Source organism: Ictalurus furcatus, chromosome 5, assembly GCF_023375685.1.
Source record: "Ictalurus furcatus strain D&B chromosome 5, Billie_1.0, whole genome shotgun sequence".
In the NCBI taxonomy this organism is placed as follows: Eukaryota; Metazoa; Chordata; class Actinopteri; order Siluriformes; family Ictaluridae; genus Ictalurus; species Ictalurus furcatus.
Window position 1 is genome coordinate 8,265,909 of NC_071259.1, and position 25,257 is coordinate 8,291,165.

The 25,257-nt window shown below is 40.5% G+C and overlaps 1 protein-coding gene and 1 long non-coding RNA gene across 2 annotated transcripts in view; one reads left to right on the plus strand and one right to left on the minus strand.

Moving 5' to 3' along the window:
• plxnd1 (plexin D1) overlaps positions 1-25,257 on the plus strand; it is a 114,335-nt gene that overhangs the window by 81,949 nt on the left and 7,129 nt on the right. Inside the window, exons 21-33 of the mRNA XM_053624587.1 lie at positions 329-436; positions 5,599-5,711; positions 8,323-8,427; positions 11,680-11,810; positions 12,641-12,839; positions 14,765-14,911; positions 15,435-15,591; positions 16,830-16,936; positions 17,321-17,384; positions 18,867-18,901; positions 19,360-19,464; positions 23,480-23,643; positions 24,917-25,064. Coding sequence (XP_053480562.1) covers positions 329-436; positions 5,599-5,711; positions 8,323-8,427; positions 11,680-11,810; positions 12,641-12,839; positions 14,765-14,911; positions 15,435-15,591; positions 16,830-16,936; positions 17,321-17,384; positions 18,867-18,901; positions 19,360-19,464; positions 23,480-23,643; positions 24,917-25,064 — 1,583 coding nt within the window. The remainder of the gene's footprint in view (positions 1-328; positions 437-5,598; positions 5,712-8,322; positions 8,428-11,679; positions 11,811-12,640; positions 12,840-14,764; positions 14,912-15,434; positions 15,592-16,829; positions 16,937-17,320; positions 17,385-18,866; positions 18,902-19,359; positions 19,465-23,479; positions 23,644-24,916; positions 25,065-25,257) is intronic.
• On the minus strand, positions 14,071-24,923 carry LOC128607614 (uncharacterized). The gene is made up of 3 exons (XR_008385920.1): positions 24,519-24,923; positions 23,471-23,628; positions 14,071-14,336 (listed from the first exon to the last, which is right to left on the minus strand). It is a non-coding gene; the product is annotated as an uncharacterized LOC128607614 (long non-coding RNA).

A 25,257-nucleotide genomic window follows, 5' to 3' on the forward strand; every position in this document is an offset into this window, starting at 1 on the left:
TAGTGCGTGTGCATGTGATGTGATGGACAGTCTGTCGTCATGGAGACAGATGCGCCAGATGTGGGAGAAATAAAAGGGAGGTAGTAGGGTCAAAATTCCTCTCAGCAGTTCAGACACACAAAAAATATACACACAGAGTAGGACACACAAAGCCTGCAGTGTTCTCTGTAGTATCTTTAATCTCGGAGACTCAGAGAGTAAAAGTCAGCGGACTGAATGTGTGTGACTGATTAGGAATCTTTTACTGACACAGCTGATGGACACAATAATAAAAGAATTGATTTTTCTTCCTGTGTGTGTGTGTGTGTGTGTGTGTGTGTGTCTCTAGCACTGGTGGTGTATTGTACCAAGAGCCGAAGGGCAGAGCGATACTGGCAGAAGACTCTCTTACAGATGGAAGAAATGGAGTCACAGATCAGAGAGGAGATACGCAAAGGTAACTCGCTCACACACACACACACACACACACAGACACACACACACACACACTCACTCACACTCACAGGTGTAGAAGCAGGCTCCTGAATGAGTCTTAAAAGGGTGGAAATCTCATTTGGGGCTCTTCTGCGTTTACAAGAGAGATGAGTGGACGTGGATGTACGGTACAGTACGTGTGTAACCGAGTCCATCAGAAGACCTTGTACTCGTAAGTGGAGAGAAACAAAAAGGCACAGAGAAAGCCTTCCTCTGTGTGTGTTTTAGTGTTCTAAGTGGGTAGACTGTTTAAGTATCAACATTTTAGTGTGCTTTGACAGATTTATAGCCCTCAGAGACAAAGAGTGAGTGGAGACGCCAAGGCCACAAGATGGACAGAGTGGAGTCAAGGCCAAACTGTGAGCTAGCTGTGTGTGTGTGTGTGTGTGTGTGTGTGTGTGTGTGTGTGTGTGTGTATGGGGTATGTACATGAAGTATATGTATGAATAAAGAGACCGACTTATTCCAAACGATTTATTCTTTTGGCAGGAGCTTTTACCCAAAGCAACTTCCAAGTGAGGCGGAATACAGTCCAAGAGTCTAGACATTTGAGGAGCGATACAAGTGCTGCAAAAAAAAAAAAAGTTTCCACCAACAGAAACAAGTGCAAGATAGTTGCAGGAAAGAACAGCGAGAGCAGCAACTAGCAACACAGTAGCTGAATTTAGTAATAGTACACATCGATTGCTACAAAGATAGCGAAGTAGAGAGATCGAGTTTGTAAGTAATGATACGCATAGTCCAATAACTATATGAAAAAGCAGAAAATATGTGGCATTGACAAATATCCCAATTTGATGTGCTGCATATTATGACGTAAATAACTGTGATATCGGCTGAAACAACACGACTTAACATCAAGCACACCACCACGAGGTTTCTTTTTTATTTTGGTGGGGCGGAACAGCATTAATAACGGCATTGCCTCAAACAAAATGAAGTCGAGAGGATAACACGCTTAACTTGTGCTATAGACTACTATCTAGTGAATTTTTAGAGTAACCCTTTATTATGCAGTTGAGGGATCGACAACATACGTCCAGACATTATTCACTCCATAATCCCCTTTCCGTCTCGTCATTTTTGAAATACAATACATCTTACGATAGAAACGCATCTGTACATCATAGATACACTGTCTGCGTTTACCCTTTGCATTTGCTTGTGGAAATTTATTCCATTTATTAGATCTGTTAGATTAGACAGATTCTCTACAACTATCCTTTCGACTGCTCCTGCCACGAGAACAGGGCAGCGTGATTCCTGCCCCAATGGGCCTCTATTAGTGTTTGTTCCAGTTCCCATTTTGGACCATTAGGTGGTCGGGACTCTGTGGAACCAAGTGGGGCAATAAGCGTCCAGCCCCATGATTTTGAAAGGTGAAGCAAATTGGTGTAACCACGTCTTATGTCTAAGACATCATTAAAAATAAAATAAAAAACAGTAGGTCACTCAAAAGAGGTAATTAGTATTTTAGTGGAATATGAAATGTATTGGGTTGTGAAGCTCCATGGTGGGGCTCTGCTGCACCTGCCTCTATGGACGAGGTGCCACTGGTTTCTCCTAACTTTGCAACAGAGCCTCAGAGTACTGAGTATTGGTCAATATTATGATCATATAGTACTACAACAGTATTATATCAAAAACAGACAATGAGATTGGTGTATTCCTATTGAATAGGCAATCAAATGGCCAAAAACAACACATCTACACAGACTTAGTCAAAGCAACAAAGGTCATGTACAGTAGGACCCCCGGTATTTGAAAGGGATAGGTTCCAAACCCCCTAGCGGATGCCTGAAACCGCAGATAGTAGCGAACAGAGTAGGTCTTATAACCAAGATGGCTACTAAGTGACTAATGGCTCGGTAGCACATATAACATGGATATGCTGGACAAAGGGATGATTAACATTTCATCTCGTTACTCAAAGCGGCACGCAATTTGAATTATGAATGTTTACTGTATTTCTGGAATGTTCCATTTCATTTTTTTGGACCGCTGTCAACCGTAGTTTCGCTTAACTGAAACAGCGGATACGGGGGTTTTACTGTACACTCAGGAAGGAACCGAGATGATAAAATCTGCAATGCAAACAAGGGCAATTTGTTTAAACGTAATAAACGTGTGGTTTTAGACTTAGTCCTATGCTGTGTTGGTATCACCAGGTGGGATGGAACATAGGCATTTAGGATGGTTAAAAACCAGACATGCCACATATTTTGGATCATTTGCAATGTTGTTATAGAGCAAGACAGTAGACCAGCCAGCAGAAAGTTGGAGGAGTTGAGCCGTGAGATATCGGGTGGCTGAAGTACGAGCTGTGTTGCACATTCTGACAGGTGCAGTACATTCTTCCTGATATTAACCAGACCAAACCTGTGAGAGTGGGAAAACACAGTGCTTGACAAAGCTGTTGCATGTATCTTCAGGATAAGAAAACGCTTTATCTCTGAAAGGCTAAGCTGGACGTGGTGGTCTGTCATGTCAGGATGCTGAGACAAATGTGTGGTTAGGCTGAGGTTGTGGTTAAACTGAGGTATATCATCAACAGTCTGCTCGGACTCCAAGTCTAGTTACATTTCTTGGTATAACAAGACAGCCAAGTTGTCATTATTACAAATAGTTAACGAAGGTTGCTTATTTATAGACAACTAAGTAGTCTAAACCCAAAAAGCTGACGTTATTGCTAATAATTAGTAAGAAAGAGAAAGCTATGAGAGTCATTAACACACAGGACAGGGCCAAGTACAGAACCTTGTGGTACACTTGGACTCCTTGTGCCTCCACTAAGGTTGTAGGATCCTTGCTTGTGGGAGGACTCGAACCATCCGAGTGAGACAAAGGATACAGTATGGTCATTTATAATGTCTGACCTCCATTACTGTCCAGAGAGATATTGGCGTAAAGGTAAACGATCACAAGATTTGCATTACAGTAATGGGAGGTTTCAGATGAACGTGTGTGTGTGTGTGTGTGTGTGTGTGTGTGGGATGGGGGGGATTGGGGCGGATTGTGAGAAAGTGTGTGACGGGGTGTGTTAGGTTTAGGGAAGCAGAACTAGGTCACTGAAACTGAGAGGAGAGTGAACAGTGGTTACAGACAAAGAAAAAGACAAAGACTTAATGATGGTAAGCCCAAACCCACTGACCACCCACAGTCCTGTTAGTGTGTGTGTGTGTGTGTTTGTGTGTGCGCGCGAGAGAGAGAGTTCCTCATGTTTCCTCCATGATCTCTATGAACCCCCCAACCCCTATCATCCTCTAAGGCACGTTTCCACAGTGACCAGCTCCACAAACATGCACAAACATGCACTTTTTTTCTTGCATCCTGTGTTGAAAACAATACGAGGAGCCTCTCACTTCCTGTCATCCCTACAAAGAGCACCCACGCTTATCACACCCCACAGTGTAGATCTAATATCTGATACACTCGCCCTAATAATGTGTCTTAAGTGCTGAATTATGGGAAAAGCCCAACCTGGCTTCAGATCAGGTAGGAGATGAGGATGAGGATGACACAGGTCAAAAAAAAAAAAAATACAACTTGGCTGAAATCTAATCCTTTTCCCTGCAGTTCAGGATACTGAAGTGAAACAAATTACTCATGTGACCCTATGAAAGTTGGCTTGGGTTTTTTGGATTGTCTAGTATATGGATGAATCGTCTGTAGCATATTCCCATTTGTTCAGTGTTTATTTGTGAAGAAATTCAGCTTATGTTGCACTAATCATATGTTAGATCACTGATGGTTGTAATGGTTAGATCATATGGTGGCTTTCTCTGAACAGTAGGCAGAATAGCTGTGTGGGCCATTGTGTTTGTTTAACTGCTTAGAGTGAGTGAGTGAGAGAGAGAGAGAGAGAGAGAGAGTGTGTGTGTGTGTGTGTGTGTGTGTGTGTGTGTGTGTGTGTGTGTGTGTGTGTGTGTGTGTGTGTGTGTGTGTGTGTGTGTGTGTGTGTGTGTGTGTGTGGCGTCTCATGTAAGACCACATAGCCCACATGGTAGCTGAATTTCTAATTTTAGCTGTGATACACAAATTCAGGATGCAATACTGGAAGAGACTATATTGGTAAAGCTGTGGAAATATCTGGCAAGAACACACACACACACACACACACACACACACACACACTAAGGTATCAGCTTGCGGACTTGCTAGCTTCATGTTTGCTTTTCCGTCCTTTTCCCCACATGCCACAAACCACACATTTCCACATAATGTATATTGTGTGTTTTGAAAGATTTAGTCATGCGCAATCATTACATCACACTTTTGGTACTTTTGGCTTTAGTTCCATGGTAAATGGATATAAATTTACAGACACTTTACTGACATGAACGACAAACTATAAAAACAACGTCTTAAAGGAATATTCCAGGTTTTTTTTTTTAACCTATTCTTCACCCACAACATCTGAAGTGTATGTGTGACTATAACAGACACTGAGAATGGAAAACCATGTTTCCATTTATTTATTTATTTTAAATGTCTGTCAAAACATGTTAAAATTGAGCTTTTTCACAGTACAGGAAGTATTGCACATATAGATGGGGTTACAAAAAAAAAGCTGGGGTATTCCTTTTTAAACATTTAATCTAAATGAATGTTATAACTCATAGAATGAATTCATACTAAACACAGTGTGACAGAGTAAACCGAGATCAATCTATACACGAGGTGTCTGTATATGAACATCCTATACATGAAAATTGTTTTGTGAAGTGTTTTTTAACTCCAGGGGATCGAAAAAGTGTCAAGTAGAATTCCATAAACTTTATGTCACATAAAATTAGAGGTAATGTGAAACCTTTGTGTACATGTGTGTGGGTGTGTATGTGTGAGTGTAATTATGGGGTGTATTTCAACCCTGATCTACTGCCAGAAGTGTGTTCATGCACCAGTTGTGTATATTCATGTCATATACATTATACAAGGTTTTTTGTATTTGTATTTGCCTGGTATCATCTAACTATCTCATGTCATGGAAATATTGAGATTGTGTACCTTTAGGATATGTGTATACAATGTGTGCTCGTCTATATTTAATATATCAAAATGTAAAAGGACGTGGGTGGATATTGGTAGATGTGTGTGTAATGTAGGTGTGTCTGTGTGTGACAGGATTTGCCGAACTCCAGACGGATATGACTGACCTGACTAAAGAGCTAAACCGCAGCCAAGGCATTCCCTTCCTTGAGTACAAGCAGTTCGTTACTCGCACCTTTTTCCCTAAGGTAATGACAAACACCATGGTGGTGTGTGTATATTTGGGGGGGGGGGGTGGGGTGCAAAGTTTTATAGGTTAGTGTAGTTTACTTTAGTCACAGTTTATAGTTATAGCTTTTATATTTTAATGTAGTTAAAGGTTGTTGGGGGTTTTTTCATAGTTGTAGTATAGTATATAGCTATAGGTCTGATAGCTGTAGTACAGTTATAGTTTATCTTCATTAGCTTCATCTGTATAGTTGTAGTATACAACCCCAATTCTGAAAAAGTTGGGACAGTATGGCAAATGCAAAAAAAACAAACGAGTTTTTTTGATGATTTACTTTGTGAAGTTAATTTATTTTTGAAAATATACACTCATTTCAAATCTGATTACTGCAACACACTCCAAAAAAAGTTGGGACAGTTGAATGTTTACTACTCTGTAACATCACCTTTTCTTTTAATAACACTTATTAAGCGTTTGGGCGCTGAGTAAAGACACCTGCTGGCTACGTTTAGCAAGCGGAATTTTTCCACTTTCAGCCATTATGCAGTTTTCAGCCACACATTCTCAATCGAAGACAGGTCAGGACTGCAGGCAGGCCATGCTAGCAACCGTACTCTCTGCTTACACAACCATTCGCTTGTAATCCGGGCAGAATGTGGTTCGGCGTTGTCCTGCTCTGGATGGGAGCATATGTTCCTCTAAAATGTGTACATATCTTTCTGCATTAATGGTGCCCTCACAGATGTGCAGGTTACCCATGCCATGGGCACTGACACAACCCCATACCATGACAGACGCTGGCTTTTGGACCTGACGCTGATATCAGCTTGGATGGTCCTTTTCCTCTTTGGCCCGGAGAACACAACGGCTGTTTTGTCCAAAAACTATTTGAAATGTTGACTCGTCGGACCACAAAACACGATTCCACTGTGCTGCGGTCCACCTCAGATGAGACCGAGCCCAGAGAAGTCAGTGGCGCTTCTGTACAGTGTTTATGTTTGGCTTCTGCTTTGCACAGTAAAGCCTTAACTTACATCTGTGGATGCAGCGGCGAATGATGTTGACTGACAAAGGTTTACCAAAGTATTCCCGAGCCATGTCAGGATATCCATTGCAGACTCATGGCGGTTTTTAAGACAGAGACGTCTGAGGGATCGGAGATAACACGCATTCAGAAGTGTTTTTCAGCCTTGCCCTTTACGCACTGAGATTTAAAAGATTCCTTGAATCTTTTAATTATATTGTGCACTGTAGAAGGTGAAATTGCCAAAATCCTACCAATTTGTCTTTAGGTAATGTTGTTCTCAAAGTGTTGGATTATTCGGTGATGCATCTGTTGGCAGATTGGTGAGCCTCGACCCATCCTTGCTCTTGAAGGACTATGCCTTTTTTGGAGGCTCCTTATATACTATGATTAGATGATTGCCTCACCTGTTTCACATCACCTTCTTATTTCAACTCGTCACATCGCTATTAGTCCTAGATTGCCCCTGTCCCAACTTTTTTGGAACGTGTTGCATGCATCAATTTCAAAATAAACAGTTATCTTCAAAAAAAACAACAACTATGCAGTTGATTATGTAAAACATCAAATACCTTGTCTTTATACGTTTTCGTTTAAATAGAAATCAAAGTACATTTACACATCACTCCTCTTTGTTTTTATTAGCATTTTCCATACTGTCCCAACTTTTTCGGAATTGGGGTTGTATATCTTATATAGTTATAGATTTATAGTTGTAGTATAGTTATAGTTTATAGTTACAGATTTAAATTTTTAATATAGGTATAGTTGTTAGAGTTTTTGTTATAGTTGTAGTGTGGTATACAGTTAGTTTATAGTTATAGATTTATAGTTGTAGTATATTTTATAGTTATAGTTTTATCATTATTGTTTTTATAGTTGCAGTGCAGATAGTTTACAGTTATAGATTTTAGTTGTCATATAATTATAGTTTACAGTTATAGATTTGATAGTTTTAGGTGTGTGTGTGTGTGTGTGTGTGAGTGTGTGTGTGTGTGTGTTTTTGTCAGACAGTTAATGTTTTCAGCCCAGAGAGACAAACTATGTCTTTTTCCTCTGTGTTGAAAAACCACTAGCATTACAGTTTCCATCCCAATTGTGTGAACAATATTGGGCACGTAGACAAGGAAACCAAACCACACACACACACACACACACACACACACACACACACACACACACACACACACACAGTGACCTTGCCTGCATGGTTGTAAGTAGGATAAGGGTGCAGTGGCTAATGTTTTGTAATGAGATGGAAAAAGGGTGTGTGTATGTGTGTGTGTGTGTGTGTGTGTGGTGAAAAGTAGTATGAACAGAAACAAATACTTTTATACTGACCTCAGCTCCTTTTCCCCAAGCTGGCCTACTGGGAGTCTAATCTCCTTGCAACACAATCCTTCAGCGCTTCTCTCCTCCACTATCCCCTGTTCCATCTCTTCCTCTCCTCCATCTCTTTTTCTCCTGTCATTACTCCTGCACTCTTGCCCTTCAATCCTATTACAAAGCATTGCAAATCTCTAAAAACACATTAAGCTATTACTCAAGAAAATCTTGTTACAATTTGATCTAATCCAATTCTCATTATATTCTTGTGTGTGTGTAGATGTGTTCAGACTATGAGAGGAGTCTGGTTCAGCCGGTGTATGAAAATGATGCTCTGGGACCAAGAGCCTTACCTGAAACCCACCCTCTGCTGAAGGATTGGCAGGTAAAGCACACAAACCTACATTACATACCCAGACACACACACACACACACACACACACACACACACACACGTAGACGGGATGAATGCTGCTGAATCTGCAGGATTCTGGGTTTCTGTGAAAAGGGGCACATGCTCCCAAAGTTATCTCCGGAAATAATGAAAAAGAGCTTGTCTTTTGACACGGCATTCCATTATGCTATGATTAATGAACGCATCTATATGCAACTTGTGTGTGTGTGTGTGTGTGTGTGTGTTTGTGTGTGAATCCATGCATGCATGTGTGTGTTAAACACCGATTTGAGGTCAGGAGCTGGGGGGGGGGGGGGGGTATTGTTTCCGTCAGTAACAGTGATGAAGTGTTTCACACAGCCGATCGTCTTCAAAGGAATCGCACGCTGCTTTTTTTCTCTCGCATCAGCGAACATAACTCGTCACGTACACATTTGTCTTTGTCTCTCCCACTCCCCTTCCAGCCTCTCTATTTTTATGAGGAGCATATGGAAAGCCTCTATGGGGACTGCTTCATTACGGCTCAGCTAAACACTGAGGCTGTTCTTGCGCCAGGTCTGATTGCTGGGTCAAACAGAGCCAAAACAATTCAGACTATTAACAGTTGAGCTTTTTTTGGCTATGGTCATCTTTCAGTGTCATACATATTTCTCTCCTATTCATTAATTTGGGGGGGGTTAGTGGCTAGTACGTTTGCCTCGCACCTCCGGGGTTCAAATCTAACATCCACCCAGTGTGTGTGGAGTTTATATGTTCTCCCTGTGCTTTGCGGGTTTCCTCTAGGTACTCCGGTTTCCTTCCCCAGTCCAAAGACATGAGTTGTAGGCTGATTGCCATTTCAAAATTGTCTGTAGTTTGTGAATGTGTGTACGATTGTGCCCTTAGATGGGTTGGCATCCCATCCAGGGTGTCCCTAGAGTTCCCGGGGATAGGTTCCTAGCTCCCCCATGACCCTGTGTAGGATAAGCGGTATGGAAAATGGATGGCTGGATGGATTCATTTATTAGCTATAAACATTCTGTGGCATGCCAAGCTGCTATCGAGAGTTGTCTTTTCAAGCATCACTTGTATATTTTCAGATGGTCCTCCATTCTGTCTCTTGAAAATGCTAATTTTTAGTCCAAGCCTCTTGAGAGCCCCAGGTACTCAGTTCCACTGTCTCCCCTCAATGACACTCTGGTCCCAAATAAAAATAGTGTACATACAGTAATATGTATGTACATAAATACGTAAAGTAGTATGTTGAAATAGTACATCACTATAGATAAAGATACTAGTAGTTGGTGTATTATTTACCTCAATAGTATGCAATTTGGGGCATATATTCAGTAAGCACTTTATCTTGGCCAGGGTCCCGGGAACACTTGGTGGTAGGTGGAAATACAGCCGGTCTCATTTTCACCTAGGGGCAGTTTAGCATAACCGCTCCAACTGCATGTATGTTTTTGGAATGCAAAACTCCACATAGACAGTAACCCACAGACAGTAAACTTCTAACCAGGTGCTCTAGAGCTGTAAGACGACACCAGCATGCCACCCAGGTTTTTGTTTTTCCTTCATTTAATTACAATTACCGATTACCGATACCTCCTGGTGTGTATTTCTTTTTAGGCCGGAAGAGAATGTACGTGCATGTCGGCTATCCATTGTAGACTTTACTGCAGCATGTTAGAGCACAACTTTTCACAGAATGCAACACCGTTCAGGCAACAGGAAGTGATCTTACAGTATGTCCGCTTCAGTCGACGCTTGTTCTTTCATTTCGGCTTAGTGTTTCAGGGTCCTTTCAACTAAAAAGCAGACAATGATACAAGTGCCAGCGATTGACTAGAATAAATAATAATAGTTAGGGGAAAAAGGAAGTAGGAACTGAGCCAAAACTAAGCACATGTATTCAGTACCGTAAAAAGGTCTTAGACAAATGTAAAGGAATGTTATAAAGCAAAGATGCCTTCACAAACCTTATGCATTTTCTGTATAAAAAAATCTACTATAGTAGACAACACTAAATAGCACTAAATAAAAATGAAACAAAGTAAATATACTACGCCATGTATAGCTTTTAAAAATGCATCAGTAATCTCAGGTACACTTCATACAGGTTCATGAGAACATTGTTTTTCTAAGTATCTTGAAGAACCTGTCACAGTTCTTCTGGAGACCTTGACCATCACTGTTTTTGCAGGTAAAACCTGAGAGCCAGCATTATTTTAAGTGCTCTATTATGTTAATATGGTACTTTTTACTGACATTTCTTTTTACAAACATTCTTCTGTAACATTTCTCTCTTCTTTGGTTGTTGTTGGAAAGTTAATCTTTGGAAATCTGAGCTGTTTTGTTTGTGCAGATCATCAAATACACATCTATCCATCCATCCATTTTCCGTACCACTGTATGCTACTCAGGGTCGTGGGGAGTCTGGAGATTATCCCAGAGAACTCTGGGCACAAGGACGGGGTGGCAACCCATCGCAGGGCACAATCGTACACACATCCACACACCCATTCACAGACTAAGGACAATTTAGAGACGCAAACAGCCTACAACACATGTCTTTGGACTAGGGGAGGAAACCCCCGAAGCGCGGGGATTCAAACCCCCATCCCCGGAGGTGTGCGGCAAACTAAGCCACCGTGCGCCCCATCAAATAAACATATTACATACTTACACAGACACAGAAAACACCTCAACTAAACATGAGGGTTGGAGTAGAATCTTTTTAAATACTGCCACCTATGCAAGGTTACCATGATATTGGACATTTTTACCATATTGGACCATCCTGCTGTAAAGCACAGATCAAAGAGCAGATTGTCAGGTACAGATACAAGCTTATATTCTATAAGGAAAAAAGATTGAATTAGTTGTTTTTTTTTTTTTTTTGAATTGATGAGTCAGTAAATGACATGTACTAGAGCAAAGCATTGCTCTTTCAGCAGAACACCATCAGGAAACTGTGCAATGCAGCAACAACCTTACTTATTAAGCTGGATTTACTGAGTGTATTGTGTAAAGTGACTGCTTCTGCACAGTAGATAAATGAGACATTATTATAAGGGTTATGTGTCATCGTTTATCCGCCAATATACTGTATGAGTCAAAAATGATGTTGCAAAACCTTGCGGTTTTTAAAAGTCTGTCTTTTTTTTTCTTTCAATGCCTTGTTACCCAATTATCAGTGGTTTGATTCAAGATCCTTTGTCCTACTTTTTTTCACTGTCTTGCTTCTTTTCCCTCTCTCAGCCCTCCAGTACCACCAGGCCCAATGTAGAGGAGGGAATCACTATGTTCTCCACGCTCCTCAATAACAAGCACTTCCTCATCACCTTCGTTCATGCGCTGGAACAGCAGAAGGACTTCGCTGTCCGAGACAGGTAACCCCCAAATGTCAGAACCACAGCTATATATATATTCCATATATATATATATATATATATATATATATATATATATATATATATATATATATATTCCATATATCTGAGAATATACTGCAATAGATGCCAAAGGATTGTCTATGGCGCTTGGTTGGCATTTTCATCCCTGCTTAATATTCATGTGGTCCATGAAACAGTTAATGGGCTTTTGTAATCATGTAATCTTTTCATCAAGTGCCTAAATGTCAACGTTGACTTCACACATTTGGTTTGACTGACAGGAATTTAACAAGCTGACAGAGTTACATTATTCATTTTATTACATCGACTCGAGGATTTCTTATAAATCGATGTGATCTTGAATAAGAAGTCGCAAAGAGGAAGAGCACTGTATTTGTGTTCGAAATCCTGAACTAAAAATAGTTTGTGGTAGTGGTCTCAGACTTTTTTGTAATACTGCAATACCCTGTTGCATGCTGGGAGGTTTATTCTGGGGTACATCAGAGACTTCATGGCTGTCTCAGCATTATATTCACATGTAATTAGGAGCTTTGGAATCTGCTGAAAGAGTCTCTGGATTCAACCACATCCCCCGGTTTTGTGGGTCGACGCGCACACACACACACACACACACACTCACTCATACATGTGAAAGAAGCATTGTACTGACACAACCCCCAAAGTCATCTGTGCCTACGCACTCCAGTACTCACACCTCTTCATGTAAATAGAAGAGCTTCAGCCGTTTCTCTTCTATGTCAACTGTCTTAATTTTTTTTCCCCACCTTCCTTCTCTCCTCTATCTTTTGATGTGTCCATCTGTCCAGATGTAATCTGGCCTCACTGCTCACTATTGCCCTCCACGGCAAACTGGAATACTACACCAGCATCATGAAGGAGCTGCTGGTGGATTTGATCGACGCGTCCGCCTCCAAGAACCCAAAGCTGATGCTGCGGCGCACGGAGTCCGTGGTGGAGAAGATGCTCACTAACTGGATGTCAATCTGCATGTACAGCTACCTCAAAGTAAGAGGGCGAGAATAAAAACTATTTATACCCCAGTTAAAATCTATTTAAAACCCAATTCTCAATATGTCGGCCAAAGTAAAAAAAAAAAAGAAAAGTTGAATCCAGCACCAAAGCCTTATCAGCTGAATGGCTCACTATCTAATGAGTCTTTATTGGTCACACAGACATTATAGCACAGAGAAATTCTTTTTTTCTTCGCACATCCCAGCATGTTAGGAGGTTGAGGTCAGAGCGTGGGGTCAGCCATGATATGGCTCCCCTGGAGCAGAGAGGGTTATGGGTCTTGCTCAAGGGTCCAACAGCGGCAGCTTGGCAGTGCTGGGGCCTGATCCCTCGACAATCTGATCAGCAACCTAGAGCCTTAACTGTCAAGCTACCACTGCCCCCTATTTGATTTGTAGCTCTGGGAAAAGCCTTAAAAGTTCTTAAGTAGAACCCTACAATAAAAGGTTTCCCTTTTAGAATCCATTTAGAAAGCTAGAACCATTAACCAGGCATGTAGGCTTGGTTGTCCAAAATCTCTTGTAAATCTCAGAACATTCTCTATATTAGTATTTCACTTGCCTAGCACACCTTGCCATGGATTATTCTGCTTATACTGGGGTCACTTACCATCATTGACAAGTTAAAGCTGTCATTGATGTTTGCAGTGCAAAATTTGACTGAAATGATCAAAATAACGGTTAATTTTCGTTGGTTATTTCGTGTACGGGTCGTTAGAATCTAGAATTCTGCCCGCTCTAAATCATACACAGAGATGAAGTAGTGTGTTAAGATTACATTTATTTGAATTAATTGTAGTAAATAGTCAGTAGACAGAGAGAGAGAGATTGTGTGTGTGTGTGTGTGTGGGTGTGTGTGTGTGTGTGTGTGAGAATTACCTGCGTCTGTGCCGAGTCTCTACTAATAATGAAGGTGCGAGTTTACCTGTAACTGTTACTATGGTTACAGTCACTTATAGGCAGCGCATTCATTCAGAACTACCTGTAAATTCAACAATTTGAACGCACACCTTCCAGCCAATCAGAATCGAGTATTCAGACAGACCATGGTCTAACATTCTATAACATTCTATAACAGCAGCTCTGACTTGTATGCTGGACGCTAGACATAAGACTAATAATAAACATGTTGTTATTTAACAAAGAGGAATATGAAGCTTTCTGTAAGAAGACATTTATTAAACCTTTATAGAGTCTCCAGCGTCAGCATAGTTATAACGGTCAGGAAGTTTTCCGCCACATATCAAAGAACTTTTCTCTTTCCAGTTTCTTTGTAACATGAGAAGCTGCGTATTTTTGTCTTATTACATTTACCTCATTTTGCCTGAGGCGTTTATCCACAGCAGTGTACTCTTGAGGCAGGATACAATTGAGCAGTCGAGGGTTAAGTGTCATGCTCAAAGGCCCAACAGTGGTAGCTTGGTGGTTCTGGGATTTGAACTCACGACCTTCCAATCAGTCGCCCAACGAGTGCATTTACCACCGAGTTCTTCTAGAGAACAAGAAGAGACACTGATGAGGGAGTGATTGTTTATAGCTGCATATGTCTCGCAGGCGCGCTGCAACGTTAAATGTAATTATAAATGGATGAAACATGCGGCATTTTCTTTAATACATTAGAAACTGTAATCTTTGACAAATTGCTGTGGTATAAGAGGGATAAAACACTCTGGGATGTGCTCTTATAGTAAAATAATCACATTCAGGGTGGTAACAGTAACATTAACCACCCTGTCATTTATTATTTTCCTAGAACAGCACACCCTGTCATGATTTATTCCTTATTCATGACTTATTCAAAACACCAAATACGACACATCTCAGAAGTGTAATTGAGCAGTTGGGAGGGTTTTTTTTCCAAGAGCTAACGCACAACACGCTGTTCATTTTTATGTTTTCTCATAACGTTTTTGCTTTCAGGAGACGGTTGGCGAGCCTTTCTTCCTGCTACTGTGCGCAATCAAACAGCAGATTAACAAAGGCTCGATAGACGCCATCACGGGGAAGGCGAGATACACGCTGAACGAAGAATGGCTCCTGAGAGAGAACATCGAGGCCAAACCACTGGTGTGTTTCAATATGATATCTGGCACGCTGTCTTTTCATGTGCCTTACCGCGTCTGATCATGAACTTGTCAGAAATCGCAGGCCTTAAGTCATGTCGTGTTATTGTGCAACTATCATAATGAGCTCTCACAACCTGAAACGACTTTTAGATGTCACAACATGAGATGAAAGCAGCTTAATCAGCAAATCCACAATGTTCCTTAAGGCACATCAGTTGTAGCTTTACCGTGAATGTTGCTGAAAGACATGGCAACGTTGGCTCAACATTAAAGCTAAGTACTGCTAATGTACTGACAGCCTGAAAGACCTTTTTCGGGTTTTTTTAAATCCAAGACGGCTCATTACTATAATTGCACAATATACGTAAGATAACTCGAGGCTAGCCGAATAACTGCGTGGGCTTGTATTATATCCCATTCTGACGTCTTCTCCTCTCAGTTCTTCCTCAGTTGCTTTTTGCTGATTTAAAAGCAATTTTGGAGATGTTTATTATTTGTCGAAATCTCATTTGTGTGTGTTCCAGAACATTAACGTGTCGTTCCAAGGCTTCGGGATGGACTCAGTGACTGTGCGTGTGATGAACACAGACACCATCTGTCAGGTGAAGGAGAAGATTTTAGAAGCTTTCTATAAGAATCTGCCCTACTCCCAGTGGCCTCGAGAGGAGGATGTCGAATTAGGTAAAAAAATATATACAATAAATAATAATAAGAATGATCATAATCAGTCAGTTACAAATTCTTATATCTGACTAAGATTGTCAATTAATAAATTCTTTGAGATGTTAAGACATTCAAGTAATACATACAGAGGAGTAATAGCAGGTAGTGATGCCAAATTTTATAGTAGTCACTTTAGTGTTAATTATAGATGTGAACATGGAGTGCCTTGCATAAGTATTCACCCCAATAAACTTTTAAACGTTGTATAGTATTACAACCTGGAGCTGAAATGGACCTAATTGGGATTTTATGTCATAGCTTGTAATACTGAAACGGGAAGAAAATGGAGTTGGTGCGTTTAAAGTGTCACATGATCTGAAGATAAATACACCTGTTTGTTATGGAACACTTCTAAACAAACAGCATCATGAAGACCATGACCGATCAACGTCCGATTGAAAAGGGGGTGAAAACTTCTGCAATCACATGTTTCGCGGTTTTATTTGTGAAATAGTTTTTTTTTTTTTTAACAATAGAGGACTATAATCCCCATCACATCACTGTTATGGGTTATTAGTGTGTATATTCGTGACATAGAATGCCAGTTAAATCCATTTCAGTTCCACTACAAAATGTGTGTGTGTAGTGAAAGGCAGAGCAGGGTGATAATATGATATAAGATTAGAGTAATAGGTTTATTCCAGACAGCAAATGAGCCCATGCTTAACATTTCCATCTGGCCCTCATACGGCTTTGGAATGACAATGATTAATTCATCCCAATCTAACCAGAACACAAAAACAAACTAACCCTGATGATGCCATAACTTAGTACAGAACTTACAATTGGGGCGCTTTTGGCCCAGAATTGAAATGCCGCACAGTCTTTATATATATATATATATATATATATATATATATATATATATATTTATATTTATATATATATATATATATATATATATATATATATATATATATATATGGCTGCTTGCCGCTTGCATTTGGGACTTTTTTGGCCCAGATTTCAAATGTCGAGCAAACTTTAACTGTTGCTGCTTACAGCTGGCCCACTTTTGGCACACTTGCTATTGACCCTTAATTTGGCCTGAATCACCTGCAGTCTGGGATTCTAGGATTGTGTTTCAAATTAGGGTTAGAGTGAACAGTTCAAGGTTACAGCTGTAGTCAGAATTAGGACTTTACAGTTAGGATTTAGAGTTTGCTGATGATTTGGCTTCCTCTTTCGCCCGGCAGAATGGTTTCCCGGTGCAGGCTGCAGCAGCCGAATACTTCAGGATCTCGATAACACCTCTATAATGGAGGACGGCAGGAAGAAGCTCAACACTGTGTTTCATTACCAGGTGCGTGTCCTTTTCCCCTCCCAAATTCCCTTATTCTTAAACTATGTCCCAGCATGAGGCGAGACAAAAAGGACCACAGGGAGAAAGGGAATGAGACGGAATGTGTGTGCAAACAGTCACGACCTTTTCCGCTCTTAGCAGCGTGACTGTTTAGCTTGCGAGGTGCCACAGGGAATGAGCTGTGAAGCGTGTGTGTGTGTGTGTGTGGTGTGTGTCCATGCGTGCAGTGAAACCCGCAGTCTCGGTTCAGTGAAAAGGCTGTCTAACTCATTACACAGTATGTAAACTTCTTCGGCTTAATGAGTGCTTTCGCTCCTCTTGAGTGGAAGCACAATACCTCTGACCCTCCTGAACTCTGACCCTTTAAACTCTCGCTCCGTACAGATCCCTGAGGGGGCATCGCTGGCCATGAGCATGAAAGACAAGAGAGAGAACACACTGGGCAGAGGTAATGACCATGACTGTGTGTGTGTGTGTGTGTGTGTGTGTGTGTGTGTTAGGCCCAGTAGGATGGATGGATGGATGCGCTCTGCTGACTCACATATTAAATTTTCCTTTACCTGCTTTAACAGACAAGAGATCTGTCTCTTATTTATGCTACATTACACAGGGCTGCCAGGATGGGAATCATTAGGCAACTCACGATTCAATTCAAATTCAATTCCCATTCAGTGTTCCATGATGCATTTCTAAAACAACTCCTTATGCAAACTGATGCGTCTAGAATATTTAGTTTTATAACCCCCCCCCCACCGCCCACGCTCCCCCCAGCATAACCACTTGTCGCTTTTTATGCACATATCATTTTCAGCCGTCACGAAAAAACATTACAGTTAATGTATCTTAATTATGGCTGTCAGCATTAATTTCACTCTTTCAATACTTTTCACAGTATTTATAGTGATGTATGATTTTACTTTTGTGATCTACTTTTAAAAACCTATACAGTTTCTTTAGATTGCTTTTCTATTACTTGAAAAAATAATAATAATAAAAGGCATGTCGTGAATTTGGACTTTTTATGAATATCACTGAATATTAAATGCATTTAAAAATGTATTGTCAATGTGTACACACGAATAAAACATTATAGCTGATAATTATAGGTCAATAACCAAAACGATAGAAAATATCCTTTTTAGAATAAAGTACATCAGTATTCTTGAATATTAAAAACTCCATAGAAATGAAAGTGCTAATTTAGCTTCACCCGCAACCTCTTTCATTTCACTCTTCATGTTTTCAGGCAAAGAACGACACTAGTAGTTCAGGCGTGAAGACACTAGTAAGATTTCGATTGTGGTAAAAGGATCATCCATTTTTAAACCAGTCTGACTGTCCGTAAAAAAAGTTTATTGGTGTGTGTTGTGGCAGCGTGAACATGACGGTTCCCAACGTTCGAAATCCAACAGCCAACTTTTAAAAGTTGGTGAATGTCTGCGTCTGTCGGCGCGGTGTGAACTAGACTTAAGCAATTAAAACTGGAATGCAATTTGTCAAAACCCTAGTACACACATTAATATAAATCAAAAACCCACCCACCCACCTGACACACACACACACGCGCGCGCGCACACACAGACGCCTCATAATGAGGGTCAGTACAGTATGTGCTCTTGTTAAGATGTGTTTGTAAACCAGAGAAAGCTAATGTCTTTTGTAATCACAGTGAGGTCCTAAAGCTCATTAAGCTGGCTCCACTACCAATCAGTGTGTCTCCTCTCCTGACCTTGCTAACACACACACGCTCACTACTTCTCAGGTTTTCTCTCATTAACCTTTCCTTCAGCCTAGCATGTTGAATTTCTCTCCTTTAATTATTCTGTCATTTCGTCGTTGTTGTTGTTGTTTTTTTTAATACCTTTGGCTCTGTGTCTGACGTCTGGTTTACCGAGTAATTGTTTGGGCTTTTGTTTATTTTTTAATGCAGCTAAAGACTTGGACACTGAGAAGTATGTTCATTTGGTAAGTGTGTGTTTCTCCTTCAAACACATACACACACACACACGCATTTGAGGTTTGTGGATGATTATGCAGGTTTTTCTCCCCATGTCTGAAGGAATTGCAGTGTACATACAATCTTCAGGGCAATGACAAGCGAATGAAAGAGAAAGACATGGTAGACAATGCTTTGGCTAACGTAAGCCGTCGGAAAAAAAAACTAAATTTGCAAAATTAAACTGACAACACGAATTAGTTGCAGATGTGTTGGCAGCTAAAAGTTCAGTGTATTCCTTAATGCAGCTTTCCTGTGTGCGCATTTCCTTTCACTGAGGTTTACTGATCATTAAACAGCTATAAACATTCAACACTCCATTCACTTTGATTATTCATTGTTATTTGGACCTTGTCAGTCTTTAGCGCACACAATTCATAGCATGCAAGCCACTTCATTGTGCTTTACGATGTTGCGATTGGTGCAGGTCCTGCCCCACGATGAGCTCGCAGAGACTAAGAAGTCTCACAGGCACAGTCACAGGAAGAAGGTGTTGCCTGAGATTTATCTGACCCGCCTCCTCTCCACTAAGGTAAGACTGGAAAGATATGCCACTTTATAATCTCGGTATAATCTCAGTATCAGGGTTTTCTCTAAATATTTTCTCAATTTAACTTGTTGAAAGTCAGTCATTGACTTCATTTGTTTATCAGAACAATGTAGAAATACAGTTTTTCTCTTTCTCTACAGATTTTCACCTGATACCGTTTCAAAAGTATGATATGGAAGGAATAAAACCGAACAGGGTGTTGTGTTATAGGAAAATAATCAACCGTGGTGTGATGCGGCCTGACACAAAGTACCGGTACTACCCCAAAGTCGATTATTTCCTTTAACATTACGTCCTGAACTGTTTTATTCCTCTTACACCACGGCTAAGGTTGGGCGATATAGACAGAATCTTGTACTCACGATATGGATAACCTTGAAACAATATACATCATGATATATATTACGTATTCTTTAAAATTGATGAAAAAATCTATAGAAAATAACTGCATGCATTCATACAATGCATTCATTACATATTTTTTTTCAGTTTTTCAGTTGTTATTCCCAAACCACTTCCAAATGACAGAAGTACCTCCCTTTTTAGGCACAAAACACACAAATTTTTTTCATCTTTGATGCCTGTTCTGTGTCGGAGTGTTGTGAGTAGTGTTGCTCAGTGTCACGCTCCTCCATGCTTTGGTTTGTTTTTGTTACAGCACACTCATAGCTCCGACCTTAAAAGTGGCTTTTGCAACATTGGTGACATAGATGACATAGGAAAATATCTATCAATAGACATTCTTTTATCATCCTGCGATATGCATCACCATATCACACTGCCCTAACCACCGCAATTTGCCAACGATTGCAATTTTTTAAATTCATTAATAAACGACGCGTCATGCCCTTAAAGTTCCAGTGAAGTGCCTTGAACTTTATTCAATGTGTTGACGTACTTTCTACTGAAAAAGGAAGTCATGGCAGTAGTGGTAGGAAATCAGTCGCTCCTCCCCCTTTTTAAATAGCCAACAGCGTTTAGCTTACCTCATAGCCCGGGCTAAGCCGTACTTGACAGATAGTACCATGGACGAGAGCCCGAGCAATAAGTGTATGAATTCAAGCCATTTCCTTCTTAACCTACTTAAAGTTGGAAAACTGAATAAAACGCACATGTACTTTACATTTACATTACATTTACAGCCCGTGCTTGCTGATATTATTTCTCTCGCCCAACAACAGCAACTTCGGCAAGGTGATTTTTATAACGTTGGGGTCGGGCCACTTCAGATTCTAGAGAGCGTTTGATTGGACAGAAAATCTGATGAGAAGCTGAAGTGCAGAATGATGCCATCAAAATCCGTATTGGTAGTAGAGAGAGACTGTACATTTTGAATCTGCTAAATGCGAATTCTGTCATTGTTTTGGAGCGCACTAGCTTAAAAATGACCTTAAGGCGAACATATTCATACTAAACGCCACAAAACTCCATTTTGAATTCATGGGGACTTTAACCGTTTATATGGAACATCTGCAATTAAGTTTTCACTTGTGTTACAACAGCTGTAAACAGTCATTCCCTCACAGTCATGTGTTAGAACGTTACAAAGCACTGACACTGGAGACTCCTTCTATGAATGTTAAATGTTAAACATCTCCGAGCGTCACCATATCAATGATTATACGCTTTTCTTTGTTACATAACGAGACGTTTTCAAACTCTTTATGTGGAACATACGCCGTACAAGCCCTGTGAATGAGCGGTTACTATAGAAACAATCAAATATATAGAAATGTTCTGGAAAATTCATCACCCACCACCTTCTGACCAATCCGATTCGAGAATTCAACAATGCTGTGGTATAACCTGCTTTAGAGATGTATATCGCCTGAGCATGTTTACTGGAATTGCATACATAGTTACACACTGCTAGTTAAATGTTGTGTATTTTTAGTAGTTTAGTATTTTTGGTTAAATCAAATGCAATTCTTAAAAATTGGGTTAAGAAAGGCCAGGATCTTGATCACTCTGATCGGGCACTTGTACACAATATGCTTGTGTCTTTCAGCTGATGCTAGAACTGTGTGAGTCTTTAATCTACAGGATTAACGGGTTTACTCTCCTACAGCACCTGGCTTTAATAAAGCACTCAGTTAGAGTCCCACCAGGATCTAAGAGCAGCCGGTTAATAAATCATCGAACACAAAGATTTAGGTATTTGGGGGAAGATTAGTTAAACATTTTTCTTATTAATTGCCATTCTGTGCCTTTGTGTTTCATCTTTGGCACTAATAATGATTAAATTATAATAAAGCATAACCTCCGCGTTTCCAAAATCATTTGTCTGGCAGTGGATTTTAAACTCCCATAGTCATGGTTAAGCCATACTGGTATACTGTATATAGTTTCTATTTTGAGATACTAATATGGAGTAGATATGGAGAAATGACAAATACTAGAAATTGAAATGTTTCACATAGCATAAAGCAGAAAACTTTGCCAGACTGTGGGTGCGTCCCAGTCAGCTCCCCAGATCGTGAATCAGTACAGTATATGGTGTACACCAGAGGTTCTCAACCTTTTGTAACTAAAGCCCCCACAAGCCTCCCCTATCATATTGGAGGAGACCAGGTATAATGATTATCTATTCTATATAAAATCTATCTATCTATCTACAATCTGTTTTTGGATAGATCGATAGATTTTTTTTTTTTTGCTTTTGTGTTTTTTTACTTTTTAAAAAAAAAAATAATATGATTTTTAAAAAATAACTTTTATGACTTTTATAAAACTATATAATGGACAGAATTATCAAAAATGTTTCTGAACACTATAAGTACTTTGAACAAGAGAACTAGGTTGTAATAACGTGTACTATTTTACATGTAAAACATGTTGCATTCCATCCGTCTTGCTTTCTAAAAACATTCGCATACGAATGATGTAAATCGGGACGAAGGGCGCGTCTCGATATCCATGACATTGTTAAATCTCCGGCTCTCAGACACTCACTGAACAGAGCAGACGCAGAGAGAGGTGTGAGTGCAGTGGGAAAGCAAGACCTCGCGCTTGCAGGACAGTACTGGAGACATTTGGAAAGTTGCTACGGTTTGTACAGAAAGCCGCTAGATTTTATCGCTAGGTGCTTTTTTTTGCAAAAAAAAAAAAAAGTCGTTAAAGGTGTCTAAAAAGTCGCTAAGTTGGCAGCACTGGTCTGCACTGACAGCTAGATAAAAGGCAGGCTAAGCTCCGCCTCTCCCCTGCAAAAAGAAAATACAAAGGGAGAGGGAACGCGGGGTTTTTCATTTATGCACATTTTATTTGTAAAGCAATAAAATACACCGAGTACCAAATGATGCCCTGTCTGTGTTTTTTTCTTGAAAACAATTTGCGCCCCCCTTCCGATCTCTCCCTGCACCCCCCCGGTTGAGAACCACTGGTGTACACGAGTTCGGTGTAATGACCCTGGCTCACTTCACTTCAGGACACTGATGACTCAATTTCCGGTGACATGACTACGTACTCGCGTTGTAAAACGTCACCACTGGCATTCAACAACAGCAAGCAGGAATGATATCTTTCTGACATTACATGTCATATAAATGTGTTCACTTAATCACGTGCGTTTCTTTCATGGTACTCTCAAGCAGGATCGTAGGCTAGCTAGTGGATTTTTTCATTAGACTCAAACAAACTGTATATAGAACGTCAAATAAAGCTTGACAAACTTAATAAACTAGCGGAAGTAATCACTGGAGAGCTACAACAACGGTAATGAGTCGGCTGAGAGTTTGACCGCTGTTGTCTTGGAGCTGAGGGGCTTCAGAAAATATGACATCATTTCCAGTAAGGAAACATAGTGAGCATAGATGCTCCCTGGATCTTGCGGTTCGTTGTGGGAGTTTTTAGGGAGTGAACATTCCAGTGCACTTGAAGGATTTTGAGATTGTGACAGCCCGTAAACTCGCTGATGCAGTGCCCTGACTACTGAACTAGGGAGCTCATTGAGAAGTACCCTGTGAATTACAGCCCACGTTCTGGATGTTACCTTTTACAGGGAACACTTCAGAAGTTCCTGGATGACCTCTTCCAGGCCGTCCTCAGCATCCCGCCTGAGAAGCCACCACTAGCCGTGAAGTATTTCTTCGATTTCCTAGAAGAGCAAGCTGACAAACGGGGAATCACGGACCCAGACACGCTGCACATCTGGAAGACGAACAGGTACCGAGACAGCGAGAAAGAAGTTTTGTTAGGCATTTTGCTGGATAGTACTGAGACACGGTTTGTGTTTTAACCTGACTATATTTTTGAAATAATCTTATTGACCGTGACCTACAGTACACGCACCCACTCAATCTGTAATAGCAGCAATGCTGGCACTTTTTAAACGCTTTATTCGCAGCGTATGCCAGTACGGCCTTCTGTTTTTCAGCCTGTCTTATTAGTGCCAACATTCTGTGTGCACCAGGGGATATTTTCCCAGCCAAATATTTCTATGTGCATTTTTTTTTTTTGTTCAAATGTCTAAATTACTTCATAACTAAAACTTTGCAGCACACTTTTGTCTACTTGCTTAGATTTTTGGCATTCATTGCACAAAACAGATTCCTGCATAGTTTTGCTCGCGGTTATGTAGGAACCTACACTCACCTGAGGAGAAAATTCAGTGTGTATAATAGACTACGTTGTATTCGCAACTGCACTGTAAATTCATGTTGTGCTCTACTGATGATGCTGATAGGAACCGATACTGACTGATGCTCTCATTGGTTACAATCCTAAGATCATCCACATATCCACACTGTATAGTCCATATATTGTTGCGGCTGTGTCATGTTCTCCGTGAGTTAAGGTTTCTGGATGTTGAATTCACATTGGCTAATTATTTTGTTGGCCAAATAACATTAGCTGTGTGGAAATTAGCTACGGAGCTAAATTCTCACGGGCTAGACATGATTGTATTTCAAAAGACTCTAAAAGCTATTAATAACGTGACTGTGAGAAACAAATTGGAGTGGAGATGAAAGTTTTGGCTCCCCAGTGACACTAAAATGTGTTTTAATTGATAATTCTTGATGGCAAATCTCTCTCTGTACCTCACTCCTTCTCTGTCCATCCTCCTGTCTCCCTCTCTCGGTCATTCTCTCTGACTCTTCCTGTCTTCACCTTTCTCTCTCTCCACCTCTGTTGCTCTCTAATTCTCTATCTCTCTTTCCATCTGTCACTTTTGTCTCTCCCTGTTTCTGTCTCTCTTTCCCTCCTGTCTCTCCCTCTCTTTGTCGCTCATCCCTTCCCCTCTCCCTCTCTCTCTCTCGCTCTCGCTCTCTCTCGGTCATTTTCTCTGACTCTTCCTGTCTTCTCCTTTCACTCTCTCCATCTCTGTTGCTCTCTAATTCTCGCTCTTTGTCACTTTTGTCTCACTATTTCTGTCTCTCTTTCCCTCCTGTCTCTTCCTCTCTTTGTCTCTTATCTCTCTCTCTCTCTCTCTCTCTAGTTTGCCCCTGCGTTTCTGGGTGAACATCTTGAAGAATCCACAGTTCGTATTTGACATCGATAAGACGGATCACATGGATGCGTGTCTGTCCGTCATAGCTCAGGCTTTTATCGACGCATGCTCCATCTCTGACCTACAGCTGGGGAAGGTAAAGGCATGGACACACACACACCACACAATACGCCAGTAAACTCATCTGGAATCCATTTTGGAACTATTGTCAACATACAAATGAAATGTCTGTTCCTGCACCTGGGTAAAATTAGCATTGGGTATCTCTGTTAACATCTCCTCTCAAATCTTTTAGTCCTTCTCATGTGTGCAAGTGTGTGTGTGTGTGT